Below are 25,776 nucleotides of genomic sequence, written 5' to 3' on the forward strand. Positions count from 1 at the left end.
GGCTTTTTTTTTCTTTAAAAAAAAAAGCTGAAATTGCTTAACTTGATTCAAAATCATTTTTGATTGTTGGTTGAATTGCTTTGGATGATGATACTTTGGAACTGCAGTTATGTGATTTAAAGCCCTGCTTAGTTTCTGGCAAAGTCCATGCTTCTTTCTTGCATTACCGTCTCCTGATTTCATAAAAGTCACACTATGTGTTTGTTCTAGAAACATAACAGGAGTAATCATTTGTGATTTATTAATTTGTATTTCCTGTAAGTGTATGGAGCAAAAGTTAGTTTAGATGCAGTGCATAAACAAGGATGATATTTGTCATGCTTTACACTAATCACAGAATTCAAGAGAACCAATAATACTTTGCAGCTGTGTAGAGATTCCATGCAAGGATCGCAAAGCACTTCAGAAACATTAACTAACCAGGCATAAAAACCTCTGATTGGTAGTGTTTTAGACTGTGTACATGTTGGGAAACTAAGGCAAGCACATTCAAGAACCCACAGTAATTTCATGTCACAGCTAAGAATCCTACTTCGGCAAGCTATGGTTCATGCTTATAAAATTTTTGGCTTATTTATGACTGCAGTATTTTGTCCTTTATTCATTTGATAGAATATGTGGTTTTATCTAGTTTTCTTTTCCTGAGTGTCAAAGAGATCAGTCTAAATTATACTATGTAAATCTAGAAGTCTATTTTTTGTTATTTCTGCTTTTTTTTCCTCTTACCAGCAGTCATTACTCTGTTACTCTGCCTCTCTCTCGTGACAGCTTGCCACAAGGACAGTAGAAAATTTAATGTTGAAAAGCCTCCAGCGTTTGTTGATAGGCAGCTACATTTGTATATAGACTGAATATGTAGTAAGAGGTAATAGGAGTGTTGTAAGGTGGTAAACCAGTGACTGATAGAGAAACTATAGTTATATATCTATATCTAGAGATTACTAGATTTTTAACTTTTTTTTTCTTACAAATCATCCTGCGTTTTAAGATATATAATGCTCTTTTTATTACTTTATGTACCAGAAATCATGTAGTATTCTAATTAGTTTTAAGAGGTAGGGTTTTGCCAGAAGCAGAATTCTTTCTAAATGTAATTTTAGACCACAAGTTGAACTCTTCTCTCTTTTTCAGCAGATTTATAGCTACTTTTTATTTTCTCACTCCTGGTTAGATTGACCTATGACCAGAATTTCTCAAAAGTTCTCTTTGATGCCATAGTTCTCTTCAATCTGACCATTTTATCTCAATTTGTGCTGAAATCCAAAATAAAGGGCAAAACAATAAGCACACAAGGAAAAAAAAATATTACTACAACCAAGTTATTTTTCAGTTAATATTATCTCAAAAAACTATCAAAAATGATAACAATTTTTTCTGAACTTTTGATGAGACTGTCACATTTTCATTTTAAAATGAAGCCCTTAAACACTATCGGCTTCACACCAACACTCAAATTTTTAAATACTGCTGGTAAGGGGAGTCAATGGATCAAATTCAGTAGATCTGAAGTCACTGAAATAAAGGCCCCTAAGAAAAATGTGTCAATTTTAAAGGTCTTTCCTAACTGAAGACCATTTTGTGATAGAGCCAAAGGTTAATAAAATCAGTAGTGAATGTAGCAATTTTACAGATAAGCTATTCACAACAAGTGTAGTTACTTGAATAAAAAGCTAATTCAGTTCTAAAATGCCACATGCAGTAGCAGTGAATAGCTGCTTTTAGGTGCTTTCTGGAGGAGGATAAAATACAGAATCACAGCACTCTTCTTTTCCAGCATCCCTGGCTGCCTGTAAATTGCTGTGAATGGGACTGTAGGCTGACAGGCTCTATTAAGACAAACTGCCTTTCTCATCGGAGAGATAAAATAAATCAGGTGTTTAGTCAAATTAAAATACTTCAGATGGAGCAGGCCCTGGGGAGCACTGATCCACCTGACAAATCTGAGAGAAACTCAAGACAGATGTGTTTTGGGGATAAGGAAGACCCCATGGAAAAAATGCACTGCTGTCTTTGGAGTAAGAGAATAGGATTAGAACAGAAAGAGAGCTGTGGTATATAATATTTTATGGAAGCTGGCATATTTACTGTTTATTTTTTACTAAGCTTTTTGTTTTATCTGTTTTTATGGCAAATATATTTTACAGATAGCTGTATTTTTATTTTATTTATAGGTATTTTTAGTCAGAAAGATATTTTAGCAGAAGTTTATTTACTGGTAATGAGCTTAGGAATCTCACTGCTTGCTGAAGTAAGTGGATGCAAAACAGATGATGATGGCACACAGCTACTGATGACCTCTCTTGGCCCAGCCAGATCAGCTCAATCTGGTCTGCATTCCAAGCAAGTTGGTTTTTATTGGTATTTAAACTGTAAAATAATGGTTGGGATTTTCCACTGTAAAATTAAATTATACCTCCCCCCAAACTGTTCAAACAAGAACATTCTCATCTTATGCTTCTTCTTGTCTTGAGCAGTGCTGGGTTAAGTGTCTTGAAGCTTCATGGAGGTCTCGTTATTTTCCAGGAGCACAGTGTACATTTTGTGGTCATCAGTTCTATTTTGTTGTTGGATTACATAGCACAGTACAAATTAAAGAGCAGAGTACTTTAAATGGGGTCATTTATTTCAGATGTGTTTCTCTGAGGGGAAAAAGGAAAGAAAAACAATTACTATGAATTCCTGAATAAGAACAGTTACTTCTGCCTGCTGTTGTAAACAAACAAAAAAAAAAAAATCAGAGAAAAAAAGAAAAAATAAACGACCCTATACATTTGTGGTAACTATATCAAACGGTTCTAAGCAATCATAACAGAACAACTGTATTTTGTAGCCTTAGCAGACACTCTTTGTGGTAGCTTTCTACTCATGTTATGAAGCAAGTACGAGCTGTACAGAATAATATGGAAATGGAGTGGGAGATTAATATCTGCTTTGGGTGTGTAAAATATTTTATGACTGTAAGCTCAGGGGCCTGCATTACAATGCCAAAGCTGCCTGACAGATGTGAAAGTCTCAAGCTGTCATTTCCCAGGTGGCAGTGGAGGGCAATAAGTATCATTTGAGGCAGCAGGTTGCTTCCCATTGGCTTTCTAAAATAGGTGGAGTGGTTGATCTCTTCTAGTCACAATGAGCAAGGGAGTTTTTCTTTGGCAGAACAGTTTTTTAACCATGAAAATGAATTTCAGTATACAATAGCACATTCAAAACCACCTAAATAACCTTTGGACCATTGTGAAAAATCTTCAAGACTGAATAACAGAGTTTAGGAGGGTTAAGGTAAGTTTATACTGAAGTTGCAGATAATTGAACAGATGTCAGCAGCGTGGAGCTCAGTACATGATAATGGATACTGGCAAGGCAGTACCTTAAGTGCAGCATTTTCCTGGCCACATACCTGCCCAAGCTTGCTTTCAAAAACCTTTTGTTGTTGGTTTTTTTTTTGAAAGAGCTTTTTGCACAGAACGCTTTTATTGCTTCAATTGTGCACATCACACTAAGGTTTTGCAGTGAGTTTGTCTGAATAGTAGAGTACCCTTCAGCTTCAACTTCATGCATCCATCATACTTCTAGTAAGGAAATCACTAACCCTTTCTAAAATTTCTACCACAACAGAAGTTATACATTTTTTCTCTTCTGGAGACCTGTGTTACATGCATACTGAATGAAGATTAGGCATTAGAGGGTACTGAAACATCAGGTTGTTGGAAACTCTCAAAACTAAGATAGTTAATAATGGATAAGAAATTGAATATTTTCAGGACATGTTGCTAAATGCAATTACTAAATGTACAGAAAACCAGGTACCTTTTGTTTCTGTGAGTCTGCTTAAGCCATGCAGTTTCTTTTTTAACTCATAAAGCAATTATAGCCAGAGGTTTTCTTGTATGCTACCTTTGCAAGTGAAATTCTCTGTAAGAATCATACTGGTCCCATCATAGCACAGTGTAAGTAGTAGAGAATCTTGGGTTTGTCACCTGCTTGGCAGAAGTCTGCTTTGTCTTCCCCCTCCTTATGAAACCTGTCAACCTCTTTCTTCTCTGCCCTCGAAGATATCCGTCTTCCTTCTGGGAAGAAGGTGGAGTCATAATTTTGGTGACAGTTTCTCCACTCTCTCCCAGGTCTTGTTCCTCACACATTTTCTTCCTCTTCAAAAATCCTGTGACATTTTTATCACAGTCCTCCATTGTGAATTGAGAAAAGGAAGTTTGCAAATATCCTCTCTTTTGTGCCACTTCTCATGTAATTGTGGCAGATCACAGACCTGAGTAGTTCTTGATTTGGTTTTCTTCTCCAACTCGCAGTTCTCCTGTACAACATAAAATTCCTTTATTTATCCCACTACCAACTGTAAAATTCTTTCAGATCCTCTTCCAATATTCCTGAACTGCTATCTTACTGTAATTATATTACCTCTTATAGACAGCTGTGGATCTGAGATGCTCACACAAGAAAATGCAGTGTATGGCTCAAATACAGGAATTGACATTGCTGTTTCTGACAGAGTAATAAGTTTATACATAAGATGTGATATTTTCAGATTGACTTGCAAAAGGACCCTGTACTCTCTACTTATGAGACCCATGCAATTTACCCATAAACAGACCATTAAGCATCATTAGTGCAAAGAATAAATGTACCGTAGTTTCATATTAATTAAGTGCTCTCTGTAGAGTAAACTTTGAAAGTTAAATGAAAATTTTTAAGCCATTTTCTCAGGTTAGCCATTTCTCTTGGGGACAAGTAAAGCTCATTCTTAAAACACGTTCCACAACCAAGGCTTACATTTACCTAAATGACCTACCAGATATATGGGTGTTTTAGAGAAATGATCAATAAACTATTAAACTGCTTCTCCCACCAAACAGCATCTTTTAAATTATGTTTTTACAATTTGTACATACTTGGGGTAAAAACAAAAAAATATATAAAGTGAAGGAAAATTATGTCTAATAAACTCTGAATGTATTTATCACAGTAGACAGGTTTAGATGGAAAAGATATAGGGATTTGTACAAACTGTATCATTAATTACTGTTGTCAGGAAAAAAATGAAATGCTCTATATCTTTTCTGCTCCAATTTCTGTTGCATCCTCCCCTGCTCAGAGCACAGCAAAGCTGTGTGTTAGATTCTTTTGAGATTTATTAGTAGAACATATATTCAAGCTGCTGTTTGAAATAATAATGTTGGTGAATCAGCCGTTTATTGTTTTTTTTTAATAAATATTGCTTTGTAACTATTGTCTATCTCATATTTACAGTGTATCTTTCTTGCACATTTAGGTACACCAGAAAGCCTGGCAGAAAAAGAGCGACAGCTCTCTACTATGATCACCCAGCTGATCAGCTTACGGGAGCAGCTCCTGGCTGCCCATGATGAACAGAAAAAGCTGGCAGCCTCACAAATTGAAAAACAACGGCAGCAAATGGACCTTGCTCGCCAACAGCAAGAACAGGTGAGGCTCCAAGGAAGAAACCTGTGAAAATGCTTCCTGCAGAACGCTTATCAAAAACACTGTTCTGCTTGGTGTTTCCTTTCATGTTTTTTTGGTAAAAAAAATTCTCAGAAGTTAGTTTTTTTTTTTTCCAGAAAGAGGAAATATATAGGATCCTGAGAAAAAAAAAAGTGGGGGTGGAGGGGAATATTAAAATAATTTCTTTCCTAGAAAAAAGATTAATTTGTTAGATTTCACAGTTCTTATTTCTTGCACTGATGCAGTTTTGAGAATTACAAATAAGCCAGACTATAACCATTATTTAACTCTTTCTCATTTTGACAAGACAATAATTAAACAAAAAACCTTAAACATCCTCAAGCCTTCAAATATCTTCTGCAAGTAAGGTTTGATTTGTTTGCTCAGATTGTGAAGGGTTTGTATTTTTGTTTTTGTCTTTTTTGTTATTGTTTTTTGCTTGTTTGTTTTAAAAATGCAGTTGTCCAAAGAACTGTCCTTTTCTCATTGAACGAAAGTGTAACAACAGTGATCCCACACACTAGTCCCCTAGGCATTAGATCAGATTGATCCAAATTAATGTGTGGTTTTTAGGAATCTGACATTATTACTAGAATTATCTTTTCAGTTAAATATATTTTATAGGATATATACAGCAATATATGCTCTGTTGATTTTAATGAGTTGTGACGTCTGGTATTTTATGTGCTTGGGTATTTGCCCACATGTAGGAATATGGACTCATCCCCTAATGGAAAATAACATAAAGGAACACTGTAAAAAATCAGAAGTTAGAATGTCATTTAGCCATCTAGAGATGACACAGTAATTAACTATTGACACTTGTGAATAAGCTAGCACAAATTAATCTTGACACATTTGCAGACGAGTGATATCTTACAGTGAACACTTTGTAATTATATTTCAAAATGAAAATTAAATGACACTTAAAACTAGGTTGTCATGCTCAATGAAGCGAGCATGTAGCTCAACCGATAGGCAAATAAAATTCAGAATTTGAGCCACATGGTGCTTGTGTACCCTACTTTACTGTGTCAAGCCTATACATCAAGCCGATGCTATGGTAATTGCGTCGCGGGGTCCTGGGTGCATTTTCTATCACAGCACTGCTCCATCTTAGAGGAACCACTGAGATTAGATGCTTCGCGGTATATTTCTTGTTTTCATCAGGAAATGCCCATTCAAAAGGTGCTACATTGTACATACAGGTACAAAAAGCTGCTCCCAAGCAGTCACAACTCCAGCAGATCAGTGCCTTTGCACGTGTAAACCAATATCTCCTCCTTGCCTTGGCTATAGCTTACCATGTTAAGCTGCAGCCAGGTTGCCAGCAGTTCCAGACGATTCTGGACATAGGGTACTGTGTACCTATGAAAAAGCAACACAGCACTGAGAAGGAATGGCCTGTGATGCAGCTCCATGCTCTGTCTGATTTCAATGTGAAATGACAAGTAACTCTTTTCTGAAGCTGCACATTGTGATCACCTTTTGCCTTCTCTGAGATTTTAGCAGCAGGGGCAACGTGGACATAAATCTGAGACCTTATCTTTAGTTACAAACACTACACTTCTAAGATGGAATCACACAATTGGTGTGTTACTCATTAAAAATAGTAACTCCAGTTCTCACACACGTTTTAAATATTCTATATAGCACTGTTACCATTAGAGTTGTTTTACCAAGCATAGGCACTACTGCTGACCAGGGTACTGATGACATATACCTGAGGTCCTAGGACCTGCCCCTGGGCTACCTGGGGCCATGGACTGCTAGCTCTGTTTGAATTACCTTTCTCACTTGCACACGAGATTCCGCTCCTTCAATCATCACTCACCATATATTATTTGCTTGACTGGGAGGTTCATCCAGAAATATTTGAACACCAGGCTTCTAAAAGGAGTTTAAGCCCTGTTATAAGCATCAGTGTAGTGGCCTTTGAGAGTTGCTTGACTTTTTGTGCAGCACTTTGCCGTGATCCAGCCCCAGAATCATGTAGACCCTAATTTGTCTCCTTGAGGCCATGTGAAAGACTTAAAATATGTATGAATGTTGTGTTGGTTTCTTATACAAAAGTAATTTTTAACTGAAAAAAAAAATACAGCTAAAGTGAATATAAGTGAAAAAAATTACAGCTATTTCCAGGTGATAGAGTGAGAGATTAAGGAAATGACAGCCTTGGTCTCTCTGTATGCACAATTACAAGCTGTTAATATGTTACTGCAAATTCCTTATGAGTTAATCTGAACAGTTTTCACTAAAACTATGTGATTGTTTATTTCCAAACCAACTTTGCTACATTTCTGTAATTTTTTTATCATAAAAACATTTTACTTAGCTTTCTCTGTTTATAACAGAGTAAGTGTGTTCAGAAGATATTGGAGAAGGAGATAGGGATGGTTTTTGGAAAAACCAAAACAGTGGATTTGAGTGACCAAACGACTTTTGTCACCAGCTTCTTGGTGTTTTATATGATTCCTCTGCTCTAGATAAATATTTATAGGAGGGGAAATTATACTCAAGAAAGGAAGGTAGCAGAAGTGCTGAGGCTGGGATTTCCAGGAAACACAAATCTTGTCCTCATTTCAGTCTGCTGCACAGTTACCCTTCTAAAGCAGAAGTTCCAGTTGTTCCCCCAGCTCCCTGTGGCTCCTCCCTTGTGTCTGCCGTCCACATCACCCACTGCAGGGAGCAGTTGTGTGGTCTCAGGGCAGGATCCTATTTCCCTTCTGCTTTAGCATGATCATTCTGGATGATTTGTGGGAATCGGGGAGGTAGAAGTGGTCTCTGTGGCAAATTCTCTGTCACCAGTCTCTTAGTGTTCCCTGCCCTGAATAGGGGGGAATCTACCAAATGAGGGTAACAATATCTACATATTTCATAGGATTATGTTGAGGATGAGTTACTGAGCACCAGGTACTGCTTTTACACAGAATAAGGCTCTGCTTCCCTAAGCAGTTCCAAGGACGATTTTGGAGATTTACAAGTGAAGTAATGTACTGCTCATAGTGAATGAAGTTGGAGAAGCTTACCCTAGGAGCTTGTGCTGAATATGAAACATTTATAAATACTAGCTAAGGCTTCAGTTCAGCAAAGCAGGAAAATGTATGTTTAACCTTAAGCACCTGCGTAATCCCATCCCCATTCAGAAAAGCACTTAATTTTAAGCATGTGTTTCATTCCCATTGTAGCTAACAGTAATGCATCATAGTCAAAGATCACCACAGGCTTATATGCTTTGTTGAATAGCGAGGAAATTATTCACAGGCACATAAATAAACCTGTTTTTCTGTGCTTTGCAGAGTTAAGGCCTCAGTGCTTAAAATACATATTTCTTACTGGCTAACTAGATTTTTATGTTGAATTTAAATTTATCTCTAAAATATCCCTCATCTAAGAAAAATTAATATGCTTAATAAAATATAATAAAGAATAACAAATATGATGTTTTTTGCTCAATAGTATTGAAGTTTCAATATTGCTGTTTTAATTTTATGGAAATTTTATTTCTAATAGATTGCAAGACAACAGCAGCAACTTCTGCAACAGCAGCACAAAATCAATCTACTGCAGCAGCAAATTCAGGTCAGTGTATTTTATTGCTCTCTTTTGATTATACTTAAATTCCATTTATGGAGAGGGAAGGGTCTAAAATAAAGCAGCCACATGCTTTATTAACAAACCTCAGTAAAGATGCTCTTTATGGGAGCTCTTCGTGTCTTAGAAAATTATTGTCAAACATCTTTTTGGTGCAAAGATCTTTAATAGGCAGAGTTTTCTTCTGAAAGTTATGAACTATTTTTAAATCTCATCATCTGGTCATAATTCTGAAATCTGCAATCAGTTTGACTTGTATTGTGTGAAGCAGAAGCAGAATCTCAACTATTGTTTATGCAATTCCTTGTTCTACAAAGGCAAAAGTGAGACATTAGGACAGTACTAAGTCCTTGGGACCAGTTTGCTTATGTACAAAGACCCACAGGTATATGTCTTCCATGTGCAATTTGGAGTAATTGCACCCTTGGAGTAATTGCACCCTCTTGGATCTGGAAATATTCTGGAGATATTTAATTATCTGTACTTGTACTCAGAACCTGGTTTTATTTTGTGCAGGTATATGTGGGCAGGTAGTGACATGGATGTAGAAGCATTGTTGACATGTGACTATATTACCTTATCGGCTTCCTACTTGGAAAGCATTTCCATGGACCTGTTCATTGATTTAAATATTTCAGTTTGGTCTGACAGATGATTGTGCTGCCAGTCATTTCTTATAAGCTTGGGCTATCCATTTTTTTTCCTTAATTAGCTGATTGCTATGACACTAGATGCCAAAACTGAAATTTTTCTTTCCCTCATCCCAAAGGAATGCTTGTAAAAGCTTTTGAAAATGTTGTAATGCAGTTTCAGTTACATTTTTAAGGAGTTTATTTAGCAAAAATAAATGTGTTAATACCTCATATGAGACACACAATTGAATTTTAAAGTACCTTTATTGTTTTTGCCTATTAGAAGACTGTTTATAATAGGTGTACATCAAGGGTGGAAGAGACATAAGAATTGCGAAAGGAAAAAATACAACATCTTCTCTATGTGTTATTTGCAAATCTGGCCTCAGAAAACAAAGAATAATGTCAAAAAAAATCTTTACTTGGCATAAAAGCTGAGACTGAAACCTAGCTGAGTCTACAAAACAGAAGAGTTATTTGCATGAGAAATTTCTAATTTTTAAAATTCCTTTAAAAATTGTGACCCAGAAAGAGGAATAATGACCAGGTAATTTTTGTTTCTGTTTGGAGAATGTGGATATATTTTACTGGGAAGTATGTGCTCTGTAGTAAAACGTTCAAAGGTACTTTATGTTTCAGTTCAGTCAATACTTTCCAGTAGCTTTACCCTTCCGCTGTCTCCAGGGAAATGCAGTCTTAGAATAGGTTGCAAGTTTATTTTAGAATAGTTTGTGTTCATTTTCTCATTCACTTCCAACTTTCCTCTTACACAGTGCTAAAGCTTCCACAAGTTTTCCTTCCCATCCTTTCCTAGATGTATACGTGAAGAACTGTTTCAATGTTTATTCTGTTCGTGTGAGCAAAATTATTTCTTGGTGATCCTTCCCTGTATTTGTTTCAAATTTCCTGCCAATATAAGGTATTCTTATGTTATAGCTTCTCAGTAGTTTGGTCTCTTTATTTGTCCATGATCTTTATAGTTACATGAGTCTAATCAGGGTATTTGAGGCAGTGAGGACCGTTTCTGCTCCCAGCTGTGTAGCCAGATTGGTAGTGGGCATCTCATTGCCCAAGGAACACTGTAGGGTCTACTATGAAGCTCTAGACACGTTGGGCAGATTCCCTCTCCAACATACTTTGGTCTTACAGGGAAATTACTAAAAGAAAGTTTTTTAGGAGATTTTCTTCTAGGCTAAACACCAGCTTACATAGCCAATTTGCTAGTCAGCCGGGTGGTTCTGCTTTGTTTATTTGTTCTTTCTTAGTTTTGTGGCAGATTTGGTAACTAGAAGCTCCTTGAGAGAGAAGTTAGTTGCTAAGTTGCCTCTGCAACATAAGTTTGCTGCTGTAGAATTGGTTATGAGTGTTGCAGTTTGAGATTGTGTAGTTCCTTGAGGGCTATAGCTGGGATGGAGGTACTTCTCTCACCAGGAGGCAGGTGAGAGAAGCAGTGCTGTGCTGGTTTTCCCAGGTGCCCTTCCACCATCTTCCCAAGAAGCCTCAATAACAATTCTGAAGTCACACTGGTGACTCTGGCTGGCATTCATCATATCAAGGACAAGTAACTGCAGTACAAACTCTGTCTCAGTTAATCATCCAGATTGTGCTCATAGTGAGCAAAGAGAAGGAAAGTGAAAGGTTTTAGGATGCAATTTGTCTTGTCCTATAGCAGATATTTAAAATATACCAGATAAATTGTTCCCTAAAATGGCTGTTTCTCTCTATTAACTATGAAGGATACTCATGCTGATGCCTTTAGTGTAGAAATGAGGTGAATCATACACTCTGTGGCTTGAGGAGGAAACAAAATTTATATTATATTTTTACATTCTTAATCTCGATTTTGGGCTTGGTAAAATTTGTAACTGTCCCCAGTAACTTCATTTTATTTAGAAGGTTTGTTTAAAGACACTCTTGAAGCAACTTATTTCAAGAAAAAATGATTACCTTCATAGACTGATGTGGGTTCTTATCTGTACTTTCTGTGCTTGGGAAAACAATAGTGTTGTTCCCTGACACTCCTGTTTTGAAGAGATTACAAAATATGGGTAACACAGGTGCCAGTTCCATCTGGGCATAGGCCTATTCATGGCACAGCTACTTGAAGCAAGAATAGTATGTTCTCCAGAACGCAGGAGAGGGGCATTGCTGATGCAGTGTTTTCATCACGAGAACACAGTGTATCACTGTCATCTTCTGAGGTACAGTGTTCATTCTTAAACAATAGTCTCTGTGAATACGTGTATCCAGTTCATTTAACCATTTAAACAATTAGAAATTACTTTAGATGGAACTTAGAAGATTTTTGTCAACCACATGTAAAAGTTAAAATAATCCATATTAAGTAAAACACATATTTTCCTGGGCAACTACTGGTTTAATTTACTCAGAATTTTCATTATTTGGTATTTATTATTTATTTTGTGCCCTATATTATCTATTTATTTAATAATTTTAACACCTTAATTTTTTTAATCGGTGGAGGATTTTTTGTTTTGTTTTATTTCAGTTTGAAGACCATTTACTGGAGCACTTTACTCCAGACTTGTTATACATCCAAAACTTTGTCAACAATCTATGAGCAAAGAGGACATTAGCTAGGCTTAGTGTCTGAGAGCAACCTAGATATTTAAGAGTACAGAGGTCATTAAATGTTCTGCATAATCATCTTGTGTTTTCTAAATGAAGCTAATGTTTCTTTCAGGATATATGTGTTGGGGAAAGCAGTTCTGGCTGTTGGCTAAAGGGAGTGAGAATCTGGACTTGTTCTCAGTCCTATCTCTGATTATCTGAAGTTTTGCAAATTGTTTCCTTTTCCTCAGTTCAAGTGTAATGTTTTGAGAATCTTAAATGAAAATTTTCAAATAAATCCAGTGTATTATTACTTTTTAGCTCAAATGTTCATAATGTTCATAAACACTCTTCTACAGAGGAGTCCACAGAGATGGGAGGAAATCTAGTATGCCAAATTAAGTTCTTCGTTCCGCAGAGCAGAGCTGTGCAGAGAAATCATTGCTTTCAGTGCAAATTAAAGCTGAGAAGCAACTTGTGGGGCAAGTGAGAGCTCACAGATCAGTCTCCAGGTTGATTAAGATTTTTTTAAAAGAACTTTTTTTTTAAATAAAAAATATGCATTCCTAAAGTAGAGGGGACAAGCCTATTTCAAGAACACTTCTTAGCCTGTGGAATGAAAGCAATAATCTCTAGGAATAAGTGAAAAAGCTGGTTAAAGGAGGAATTTGGTGGTACATCATGACTGCATTGGAGGAAGGGAAGAAATGCATTTCTTGGATAGTTCCAAAAATTTCTCAAGGGCCTGAAATCCCTGTGCCTCATTATCAGAATTCAGTCCTTAGAGAATGAGGCTTGGGGACTTCTTCTGAGCCCTGCCACACCCATCTGAGCAAGGGAGGTGGATCCTACTCTTGCTTGGAATGTGTTGCTCCAGGATGTCCCTCTGGGAATGGGGATGTGTGTGGAGTTAAGGGATGAAACTTTGAGGGCTTCCCTCCTCTGGTGGGCAGGTTTCATTAGGGCAAGTCCTAGATTGTGGCTGAAATCTTTAAAAGGGACAGTGGTTGTTGAGCTTTTCTGCAAAAACTTGTGATGAGTACTACTTTGGCAGATGATCCAAGCTGCTTTTGTCCATACCTGATTCCTCTGTACTATGCTCAATGCCATTGCAAAGCATTTCGTTTTCTGTTTGAATCAGTACAATTTTCTTTGCATAGTGAAACTGGTTTTCTCTGTACTCATAAGTATTCTGTTTTAATTCAGCCACTAGAAATTATTCCTAATAGTAATTTTTTCTAGTTTTAATCTATACATTCATGCTGTTCTACTTTCATATAAATGTTCTTATGTTTTCTGTTTCAGTCAAGGAGAGTGAACGTGATTACTGTGGTAGTAAACAGACAAAAGATTAGTAGCATAAAATTATAACTATTTAAACTGTCGTTGAATAGGAATCATTTGAATCATAAGTAAAACTTAAGAGACTGAGCCAATGAGTCTCTCTTCTTATCTATGATTAACTACTGACAATTGAGGTACCTGGTGAGCTGAATAAGGACTATCTCTTTATGTGAAGTACGTGTCTAAAGATCAGGAATAATTACATTCCACATTAGCCTTCATAGCCTCCCTGACCTGGTTAATTAATTTTTTGCTAGGATAATAATAGTAGAAATAGATTTAAAGATATGCTTCATCGTTAAGTATGTAACTGACCTCCAATTTTAAGAGCTGAACCTTTCATTTATTGCCTTTTGGAGACAGGTTAAAGCTTCTTGCAGAGAGCTTGCTGAAAATGCACAAGCTGGAATCTAGTTATTGTCAGTTCAGTTACGCTCTCTGAGGTTGTCTTTCTTTGTAAACTCTATTTAGCGTTGACAAGCAAAAGCAATGGTGATGCTACTGTTCCAGCGCCAGGGAATATTCTCCCCTACCTTTTTTTCTTTTTTTTTTTTTTCTCCTTGTTATTGATCATGAAACTGATCCCCTTCCAGCAAGCTCTGCACAGGACCAAATAAAGCCATTGAAAGCAATTTGATACTTCTATTGGCAGGGTACGCAGATCAGATACTCCCTTGAAAGAGAGAGAGACTCATAAACAAAGCTTAGAAGTCTAGGAATAGCCCCCAGCTTCAGCAAACCCTTAAAATATTTTGTAATTGTATCTTCAATCATGAATTAGCCAGGAAAAACAGACCTTTTTTGCCTTTATATTTCACTGCTGTATGCTGTTTTTAATTGCCCACAGGCACACTGTTGTGATCTTCTTTGGAAGTTTAAAACCAGGATAAAAATGCAAATCTAATTATTTCTTTTATCTAATCTAATTAACTTTTACAAGTAATGATAGATGCACTGCAGCCTCCATCAAACATTTTAATAATGATGTTTCTGGATTAAAGAATAGGTAAAAGTACTGTAATTTATAAGCAGTCAAGATTATGGCAGTAGAAGATGTAAAATATTGTGGTGGCTTAATAAACTATAGCTGCAGTTTATTAATTTACGGTAGAAAGGATGCATTTCCCTTAAACTCCACTTTGGTTGGGAACTGATTCCCAGCCATCACTGGAATATATTTTTACTGTTTTTTAAGCAGCTCAGTATTAAAAATAATAAGTGTCTAACTTGCTTCTGCAATGCAGTTGTGTGCACATGGACGGCAGAAATGCTGTTATGTGCCCGTAACTTGTAGCTGGCTGCTGAATCACTGATTCAAATTCGTGGGGCTCTGCTGTAGTTGTGGTATCACAGCTTCTGTCCAGCTCATAACTTGCTTGGTGTTAATTGAAGCTGATCCAGTGGAGAAAAGACAAATATGCTAAATATCAAAGTCAAATGATTCATATTTTATTTATTATTACATACTGGCTTATTCATGAGTTCTAAAGTCCTTTTGTGATAATTACTCAAGTAAAATATCTATCATAGGTCAGCTTTTCCCAATAAAGGACATCTTTGTGCCTGGTTGGCTTGGCATGTTATCTGTCAGCTGCATGGAAAGAGAAGTGATGTGGGATCCTTACCTTACACTGTGCAAAAGGTTCATGCTCCTGTGCTACTTGTAAGCTTCTGATCTTGCACCTTGGTCCCCCATTTGCAAGGATCCTAGTAGCTGCTCTGCCCCTGAGGCCCTCTGTCCCTGGAAACAAGTTTTATCCTGGCAAAACAGAGTGTAGCTCTGAATTTGACTCTTACCTCAAAACTGTATGCAGTCATGAGGGGCGGTTGGGTTTTTAAAAAATTTTACGGTGACCTTTTAAGAGGTAAATTAACTGCCTTGTAGTTTTCTAATTCATCATTTGGCATTTTTTATTTTTTCTTATTTCATCTACCCAAGTCTAAACAAATTGCATTTAATGCAAAAATTAAGCCTTGTGTATCTCTTTCATATGACTTCTCTAATTATAGAGCAGTAAATGGTAGAATAGCATATGTTAGCAACATGAGCAGCAGTCTATGAAATGAGCTACAAGTTAATAAAATGATCTTGTGGTGGTGTTGGCCAAATGTTAGCACACATGTTTCAAAAAGTGGTATTTCAACAGACTTGAAGAATAGGACTTTGGCACATGGGTACTGAACATGATCTGATGTGTGGAAATTAGTTAAACCAAAGTAAATGTCATTGTTTCTTAGGCTCATGTTGGTGCAGAAAATGATAGTCGCTGTCCGCCCATTTTCCCTCACCCACGTGTGTTTTAAAATTGGAAATGAAGACACAGGCATTCCCAGTTCAAGTCTTGCTGCTTCATTTGCTCAGGGCATGCTGTGCTGTGTTCTCGCCAGTGGCTGAAGGGCTTGTTCTCAGCTGTGCCTGTGCCAAAGCCAGGGGCTAACATCTCATTGATTCTATTGAGCCCAAGCACTTGTTCTACACCCTTTGCTTACACAGGGGCCTCAGATTTGAGCCCTTTTAATTTAGAGGCAGATTATAACCAGCTCCTGAATACCAGCAGAGGGTCAAGCAAATACTTGCTGCCCACCTGTACTGCTGCCCAGGGGTCACCCTCTGCCCGTTCCAGCGGCGTGTGGAGTGATGTGCCATGGCAGCCTCAGTGGTCGCTGAGCCAGACACTCTGGTCTAGCTCCCAAAGAGTTTGGCAGAAATTATGCTCTGAACCTGTCTGGTGCTATTCCTCTGGTAGCACAGGTCCACATCACCCTCTCTTTCAGTCTTCATGATGTACTCTTTGCAATATTGCAATATTTGGAATAATGTAATAGTAATGCACTATTTGCTACAGCACAGAAAACCAGTTTCCTTCCTAAGTGGCATGTGCACAAACTAAAATGGAAAACTGGGAGTGGAAATTGTGCCAACTGGCAGCCTATCCAACAGGACAGATCCTGTGAAGTCTTATTTGCTTGAGAAATACTTGCACAGCTAGTATTTGGTGACTTGTATACTAGGTGGTACTCATATAAGTGGCCTTTTCAGAACTGAGCATTACACGCAAGGAAGGACTTAAGATATTAGTATTGTGGTTGGAATATCGAAGATATAAATGCAGCATGGATTTTAGGGAATGTAATTTGTTTTATTAGACAGATGTATGTGGAAAAAACAGGCAACCCTTTGGGCATGCCAGCTCTTTTTCATGTCTTACATCAGTGTTATATTGAAACGTATCCCAGGACTGACAGAAACTGCTTGAGATATTGGCCTTTCATTTCTAATTAGTTACTTTTTCAGTGATGACTTTTGTGATTCACAACCGTGTGATGGCTAAGAGGGAAAACAATAAGATTTGGGGTTTTTTTATACCCCCTCCCCCCCCAGTATTTGACACACTCATCAGGAGATACTGAATAAAGAAAATAGTTACTAAAATTAGTATTGAAATTACTTGATTTATGAAGATATTCAGATATACAGGCAGGACTGGAATGCGATGATATCAGAGGTCAAAATTTCTATCTGCAGAAGCAGGTATTTGGAGGAAAATGATGAAGTACAGCCCCACATAAAAAGGCCAAAAGCATTTAAAAAATAAATTGTAAAGTACTTTCTGAAATCTCACAGTAAAAACTTAAATTTATCAGATGGACTAAATCCCGGCCTAAGGAATCAAAGTGTTTTTCGGTTGTAATTGTGGGAATGTTCCAGAATGTAAGCATATTACTGAAGCAATTTGAGCATAAAATCTTATTTTTAATATATTTAATGTCATGACAGGAAGGAATAAGTAAGTGCATTGCTCTCTGAATGCATTCAGGAATTATGAATTCACATAAAGAAAGTAGTAGTATGTGCAATCCAGCAAATGAGCAAACTAGATGTTGTTTAACATTTGGTATACACTTGATGGCATGTAAGTAAAAGTAAAGTGAATGACTATTTTTAATATTTGCTGTCTTATGCAACCAGCTAATCCAGACACTCACAAAAATGTCAAAGCATAATTCTCAAGGAAGGTAAATGGCCTTGCCTGGGATTCATCTATCTAATCCTAAAGTTGTTGTTAAAGTAAGGAAAAACTGGTTTATGATCGCAGTTTACACACTATTTCCTTTTGTCTCTAACATTAGAAACCCCTCTCCCCAAATAATTAGATAATATAGTGGCTTGTGTTGTATGCAAGGCTTTTGCTTCCTTGAAAGAACTAGTCTTTNTGTATATATCATCCTCAGTGTGCTGGGCATTTGCACAGCTTGGGTAAATTATGTCTATATTGAGAATCTAGAAGTTACACAGTGTGCATTCCACACTTGAGGGATGGGAAATAAAAATTGATATACTGTGCGGCACATGATATAACACAGTGAAATATCTTTTAAATTCCGGAGGGATGCACTGACATCACCACGCTTAATTCACATGCAGTAACTCCCACAAAATGTTATTAACTTTAAATTGAAATTTGTAATCATTCAGTAAAAAGAAAATAAATGATGTAAACAGTATACAATGGTGCATTATGAAATGCTGAATTCATCTTTTTTACCCACCCAAAATGACAGTATAAGAAAACATTAAAGTTGTAACACTAAATAATAAAAGCAAAGAAATTCACAGTTGATGGTGAAGTGTGAAATCCATCTTGAGACACATCACCGCCCCACAGCATGGAAGGGCACTTCTGAGTTAGGGAACTTTATTTTAAAGTAATGTATTAGTCATTTTTATTTTGTAAAAGAGAGATTAACCAGTTGGAGGAACATATAGTTAGTTTAAAATCTAGATTAGATAGAAAAATGAATAGCGTGGTATTTGCTACAGGTAACAAAATAGTGCAATATATGCCTAATAGCCTAAGCATAGTCTGAGATTCTGTATTTGACAAAGCCATGTATATAGTATAAATATAGAAATAAACCTTTCTCAGAAGAGGGGGTATGGCACTTGTTTTTGCTCTGACAACGAGTGATTTGTATGAAGCACGCTACTATCACATTTCTAGCTTTGCCTTTTCCATCTCATTGAATTTTATTGGTGATATATTTTCAGGATACTCATCTCCTCTGTAACTGCATATCTGAGTGTCTCATAAGCTGAAGTGTATTATCCTCACAACACTCTTTTGAGGCAGAATAAAAAGCATATAGATATTTGGGGGCATCTAATTTTAGGTATCTAATTTGGGTGACTGAATTAGGACTTTTGGCTCCATATATAAAGCAGTCCAGGTGCTGTGAATTACCTTCTGTTGATTAGACAACGAGGTTCCTAATTTAAGCACCTTAGTTACGTTTCCAAAGTGACTCAATCTAGTTCTCATATGAAATTTGATGGACCTAAAATCTTTGGTTTCAGAATTCGTAAGGTGGTTCTATAAAATCTTGATTGTATTTTTTATCATGATTTTCTGTCCATTTATCACTTGCCTTAATTTACTCTGTTGGAGCTTTTAGCTTGAGTGAATCCACTTCAGCCAGAGAAATATTTGTTCGTTCCTCTCACCGACTGCTCGGCATCAAATGAAAACCATTTTAGCTGGCTCGAGTCTCTCATGTGGCCAAACTGCTGACCAGAAGTACAGCCGTGGTCATACAGAAAGAGGCAAGTGGAGAGGCTATGCTCAATGAATTCTGTAGTTTCCCAAATCCATGTATTTCCCTTACTGATGCAGAGCAAATTCCATGGCTGTGAAACATCCTTTGAACAGTGGCTTATTGTGGAGAGAAAATAATTTTATTTTCAAAGAATGCCTGCATTTCTTGGCAGTCCCTTGCACAGTTTGTAAGGCATTCAAGAGACTTACTTGAAACAGACATTAAATAATGTTTTTTATTTAACCAAAATGGCTGTTTTTAAACAGAGATCTTGCATGCCACATTTTAGGCCAGAATATATTTTTACAGCCAAGTTATAAACCTCTGAAAAAGGGGGCTTATAATGGAAAGGTTGACACAACGTTAATTTTAGTGTTGTAAATGCAATGGTATAATTTTGGAAAAAAGCCTTTATAGCTCTGCTAAGATATTAATTGCAGGAAATTACAGCATATCCTATTAAAGTATTATGTCAGTGGCATACATAGCATATAACACCTTTACATATTCTCCCTTGTTTTCACGGTAACGTTTTGCATTTTGATGTGTGAGGAGTAGGTGGATGAAGTGGCTCAGTTTCTGATCACTTTTGCTCAAGGGGAAAAATCCAGCCTGGGTAATGCTTGCTTATGGCCTCCACTATAAACAGGTCTTCTGTTAACCAAGTAAATCTGATATAGGCATTGAGATACGAAACAAATTCTGCTTAAATGAAAGTCTTTACCTTGTTTTGTGACTTTTGGGCTAGGGTTTTTAATTTGAACCCTATCCTTACACAAATCAGGTTTCACCAGACTCTTTCCAGAATGACAACTACTTTTATGACATACTTATTTTTGCTGAAAATGGCTTACTTTTCATTTACTTATCCTCACTGAATCATTTCTGACTGTTACTGTGACTGCATGGTAGACACAGTTTTTTTATTTCTGTTCAGTTATTTATTCAGAAATGCATTTTATATGCATGGTGGAGGTGGAGCTTGTAGCTCCCTATGAAGTTAACAATGTAGATATGTACATTGCATTGTACAATTTTTATTACTAAGAAATAGGTTATTTATTGTGTTTCTGTCACTTAGGGTTACAGAGGTATAATAATATCATGTTTTCTTTACAGAAGTTTTGTTTTTATAAGGTAATTATTTGTTAATATCTTGATTTTAATATACAGTAACAACAGTTTTTTCTCGCCGTCAGATCTTTCAGTAAAAATGGGCCACCTCTTCACATTTGTAAAGTGCCTCATGTTGAGGTCATAATCCTATCTGGTGCTTTTCATTGCTACAATGGCACAAATTTGCAGTGAGGAATATCAATAACAACATGCACAGGGTTTTTTAACATATAAAATGGGACCTGGAGTCTTGATATCGTACACATATTCCCCTTTGACAGCAGTGGAGCATGCATGATTCTTTACACAGACACACACAAAAATAAAAGCCATGACTGTTGTATAGTTGATGAGTTTTTAACAAGATGGGAGAAAAGGCCTTCTCAAAGACCCCACTGATATGCAAGTTCATTGGACTGTTGATGTTTTCCATTAATTGCAAGGCTTTAGCATAGAACCATTGACTATATCTGGTTTTACTTATCAAATCCAGAACTGCTTTTTCTCTGCCTGCTGAGCAGGGAAAACTCCATGCTGTACCAGTTTCTTTTTACTTGAGTCTCCGAGTATCATCAGGATTAAAGCTGTCAGAACAGTCAGCCCTCTTTATTTTGTGGTTTTAAATACAAAGCTTAATATTGTTGCTTGAGAAATGTCATGCTTTCAATGTGTTAGTTAAAAGTTGTGGAGTGGACAAAGTAAAAAAAAAAAAGGTCCCTGTTAATAGCAGGCATTGAAATATGGCTTTCACCATTTCAGGGATAGAAGATACAGTTCTGCATTTTAATTTGTTTTTATTCTACGCCACTAACTTGTCTGTATTGGCTTAATCCTACACTCAAGTATAAGGAAAAACTCATGCTCAACTTAGTGACAGTTTTGCTTCATTGAATGCAGTGCAGGGTGCCATTTCCTCAGCTAGTGTTGTTCATGTTCTCTTATGTCAGTCTAACACTAGAAGTACAGAATTAGGTCCTCTTTTTAAATACAAAAAGAGCTCACGTGGAAATGCCAACATTTCATTTTGCTTTTTTTTTTATTCACTGTAAAATATTCCTCTGCTCTATGTGTGCCTTTCTATTTGGGGATAAGCGTGCCCATCCACCACAGAGTGCTCGGAGGTAGCTGATATATTGTATATCAATATTTTTGTCTTGCATGTGTTTACTTCAGTTATCACTTCGTGCAGTTAATTTTTTTTTAATCATCAGAGTCCTTTTGTTTTATCCAGGACAACATAGATGTGTTCTTTACACTTTGTAAAGAACAAAAATTAAAATAATATTTTTTATACTACATTCCTTTTTGGTTTGTTTTAATTGAGAAAAGACTCTCTTCCTAGGCGAGGCTATAAACATGTAACTTTATTTGTTTTGCTATCAGTTGAAATATGCATACATTTTAGATGTAACTTTAGGAGGAGCAGAATTACTAGTAATTTATACAATAGACACTGATGACTATTGACCATTAGAGAGTAATAAAACATTTCCTTTGTGAAATAGACGTGGCATCAAATGTCTTTATTTCTGACAGTAAATGTTTCAGGTTTACTTCACAGACATTAATGTTATTACATAAAGGTAAAGACCTGGCTACACTCTGGCAAACAGGTCATTTCTTAATAAAGGAATGGAGTTGCAAGCAAAAGAAAAAAATACTTTGAAGAAAGTCTCAAGCTCATGTGTATATTAACCAGAGCAGACGAAATGATTTATTGGGTTTTATACACAATCTGTAAAGGGTAAGCATTGCTAACAGAATGAGTGGCAGCCTCAGGGAGCTGAGTAGCCCCCAGAGACCAGCCTTTGTTCCTCTGGACTTGACAGGCATGTGTCCCTGTTAAATGAGGGCTTAATTTCTCTCATATGTGCACAATTTCCAAGCTCAACAAAGGCAGCTAGGACTGCAGCTATTTAAAAGAGCCAGCTCAGGAGGAAGCATTCCTGGAGAAAGGGGATGCTAAGGGGCTAATTACTCACTGTAGTTCAGCAACAGATTTTTTTAAATTATTTTTATTTTTTTTAAACTTAAAATACCCCAACTTTGTTTTTTAAACAGAGTTTATTAACGTGGTACTGCCACTGTCGTTTTACATAAACATACATTAAAATTACAAAGGTGCTATTTCTCTTTATGAAATAGCCCCTTTAAAATTTTTTTGGTCCTGCTGACCAGAAAATAATAATAAATAAAAAAAAATAATGCACTCATATCATTTTGAGTCTGCTATGAAAATCACCATCACTTTAAGCTTTTGGAAGGACTTTCCTTCAAAATGTGTAGCAAAATTGCTTTTCCAGCGTCTTCATCTTATTTTTCAGTCTTTCCTTGTCTCACATATGGTAGTAGGAGTTGTCCTTAGTGCTTACTTCTTTTATGTAAATACGATAATTAATATTGTCCAGATAAATGGTTCAGCATATATAAAGCATGTTAATATTTACTTGATAAAATGTCTAGTGTGGTATGCTTTCTATAAACCTCTTACTACATATATAAATTTGTGTCTGGACGCAGAAGACCTTTATAATGCATTTCAAGTAGTCTAGTGGTGCTACTCCATACAAGAAGTAGGTCTTTTACTCCATTTTTCCAATGTCCCTTGGTCCCTCCTGTGTACTGGAAGTTGGTATTTTCTGTGGAGAATAGGCCAATTGGTGGACAGAGGGATGCCATTTTTTTTTAAATGTGGAAAACACAGTTATTTTCTTTGGACAGTGTTAGCAAACTCTGTTGTTACCCGTGAAAGAAAGATGAACCTCTCCAGTGCAACAGGTTTGAAAATGATGTGGTCACCATTAGCAAACCACTTTGTTAAGAAATACTACATGGTTTCAGGCTTATTTCCTATTCTGAAACAAACAGGAAACTTCCTTGTGAAACAGGCAGCCCATTTGATTCTTCTCAGTCAGAACGTACTGATCCTCTTAAAATCAGAACCCAAACAGGTGGAAAGAAGTGTTCTCCCATTGCTCTGTGAGGTCATGGGCTGAACAGGCTTCAACATGGCATAGGAGAAGACTTTTGGACATGTGGCCTCTAAGCTCGTAGCCTGTGCTCAGGACACGGTGCATATTCGTTTGTGAAAACTGAGACAATGATAGCAAATATAGAGTGACCCCGGTAGAAGCAGTTTGCTTTTTGCATCGAGGCAAGCCTTTAAATGTGAAAGGGATAAAATTTAGAAACTAGAGCATCTAATGGAGTGCTGCTTCCAACGTTATATAGAGTTTGTACCGGTAAAACTAGCATTGCATCTTTATCACAGGCCCTGTGAAATCTTTGTGAGATTACTCACTGTCTAATGTTACAGATATTTTTTTTTAAATTGGATCCCTCATATATGTTTTGTGGTGTGTTTTCTTGTGTTGTGGGGTTTTTTATTTTTATTTATTTTTATAATCAGTGTTGTAGGTTGGTATTCAGGTATTTTCAAATCAAAATTGAACCAACCAAATTTGGCTTTCTTTATTAAGCATCCATTTAACTTTGGATGCAAGACTCAATCTTTCCAAATCTAGGAAGGTAAACTGGAGGAATGTTTTGTCTTCCCTTGCACGGTTTCTTTGCCATGTAATTTTTGTTTGATAACTAGACTTTAAATTTTCAGTTCAAATGCCCCTTAGAACCAATATATTATTATTATTTTTAAAATAAATTGATTATAGTTATAAAAACTGTTTTTGAAATTTCTTGTGAAGCTTAGAGTCTCTTAGATCTACATAAAAAAATTGTAGTTCAAAAAGCATTAGAGAAATATTTTTTTCCTAATTTCAGTATTTCCATTCAGTATATCCATTACATAATCTAGGCAACATATGTAGGTATCCTCATAGAATTAGTTGAGCAAATAAACAGGTTTTTATCTGCCTTCTTCATCCTGGTAACAGATTTACAGCCATCAAAGCTTAGAGTCACTCATTTATTTCCTTTCTCCCTAGAGATGGCAAAGTGTATAACACTTGATGAGCTGCAGCATCCAGGAACATTCAGACGTTAATAGAAGGACCTATATTGCAGGTTGAAATCTTGCCTGAATTAAAACTCTGCTTTGGCTGAAGTTAAGGAGTAACAGGGACACTTGGTAGTTATAAGGCCCAAGGAAAATGATTTAACCTGGATTCCATGTAGATTCTGACTAAGCCTTTCCCTAAAGATTTGTTTTCATTTTCTGGGGGAAAAGGGGTTTCTTACCAAGAGACTTTCTTTCTATCTGATTAAGAGAAAGCACCTCCTAATCAGAAAGGAAGGTCCCACACAGATTATCTTCTTGTCATGCTATGACAGGACACAGATTTCACTGAGGCTTTTGTGAAGAGCTGCAGAGAGTATTAAAGCTGTGGCTCCACAGCACTTAGCTTTTTTTTACAATAGAAAAGAAGAAGATGAACTAATGCTTACTTTTACCATCTAAAAATGAACTTTTATTCCTTTGCTGCATTGTTGTCTGGTTACCAGAATGAAATGTTAATCATGTAAAAGTAGCGTATCAGTCTACTGAAGAAAAAAGGAATAATCAACACTTTTCTCTCACATTCTTGATACCTTATGCTTTGACTCAGTGTTGCACTTCCCCTAGACACTTCCTAGATATTCTTCTATATTTATCAACATCTGCCTTTGTCTTGTGGGAGGTTTATTACTGTTTTGCAGCTTACTTTCAGAAAATGATCATCATGACTGCAAATTTCAAGAGCCTATCTGCCTGTTTGTTTTCTGTGTTTATCATAGCATTTAGCTTTAAAGAAAAAACCAACACAGCCCCCCAAATCAAAGCATTTTTTACCTTTATTTCCTAAAGAAAGGACTTTCAAGCAGCTGTGCTGCATGTCTGTCTGTCAGAGTTCCAGTTGAAGAGTTTTTGGACACATTAGGTAATTAGGTAACCACATTTGAGATATAGGAAAAACCCGAAAGGTATTGCATTCAGTTAATTCTCATTAAAGTTAGTTGCCCTGATAAAAGCTTTTAGGTTGTCCTGGAAGTAAAGGCTTTAGACTAAGCTCTCCCCATATTAGAACTTGAATAATGTAGTTGGGAAAGAGATGTTAAAATGTCCTGGCTTCAGGCGAAGTTTTGATCTGGGCTTGTACTTTAATACATAGCAGAGAAACAAAACTCTGAGTTTGTATCTCATGCAAAACCATGGGAAACAAGCATTCATAAATCACATTGCTTACCAAACTACTTGTTCTGGATATGCACATGCTTCCCATGGAAACAGAGCCTTGTGTGCTGACCAAAATAATGTCCTCTTTCCTTCTTTGCACAAGGTCTGTACATGTCAGGGAAAACAGAATGAAAAAGATTTCATTCCTGGTGATACATTTCATCTCACCCTACATATTTTCTGCAAATTTACCAGTTAGAATTTCGTGTGGAGTTTCGGTGATTTACCTGGAATATGCTGCGCAATTTGAAGAAAGATCTTACTGGGAGATTTTACTCT

The 25,776-nt window shown here is 36.6% G+C and overlaps 1 protein-coding gene across 17 annotated transcripts in view; it reads left to right on the plus strand.

Annotated features, from left to right (window-relative positions):
• The window catches only part of SOX6 (SRY-box 6), a 375,776-nt gene that overhangs the window by 224,388 nt on the left and 125,612 nt on the right, over positions 1-25,776 (plus strand). For all 17 annotated transcript variants that reach the window (XM_017809700.1, XM_017809785.1, XM_017809710.1 and 14 more), the window contains 2 exons: positions 5,282-5,454; positions 8,986-9,054. In XM_017809700.1, coding sequence (XP_017665189.1) covers positions 5,282-5,454; positions 8,986-9,054 — 242 coding nt within the window. The remainder of the gene's footprint in view (positions 1-5,281; positions 5,455-8,985; positions 9,055-25,776) is intronic.

The sequence above is a fragment of the Lepidothrix coronata genome, unplaced genomic scaffold (genome assembly GCF_001604755.1).
Source record: "Lepidothrix coronata isolate B3197 unplaced genomic scaffold, Lepidothrix_coronata-1.0 Scaffold1, whole genome shotgun sequence".
In the NCBI taxonomy this organism is placed as follows: domain Eukaryota; kingdom Metazoa; phylum Chordata; class Aves; order Passeriformes; family Pipridae; genus Lepidothrix; species Lepidothrix coronata.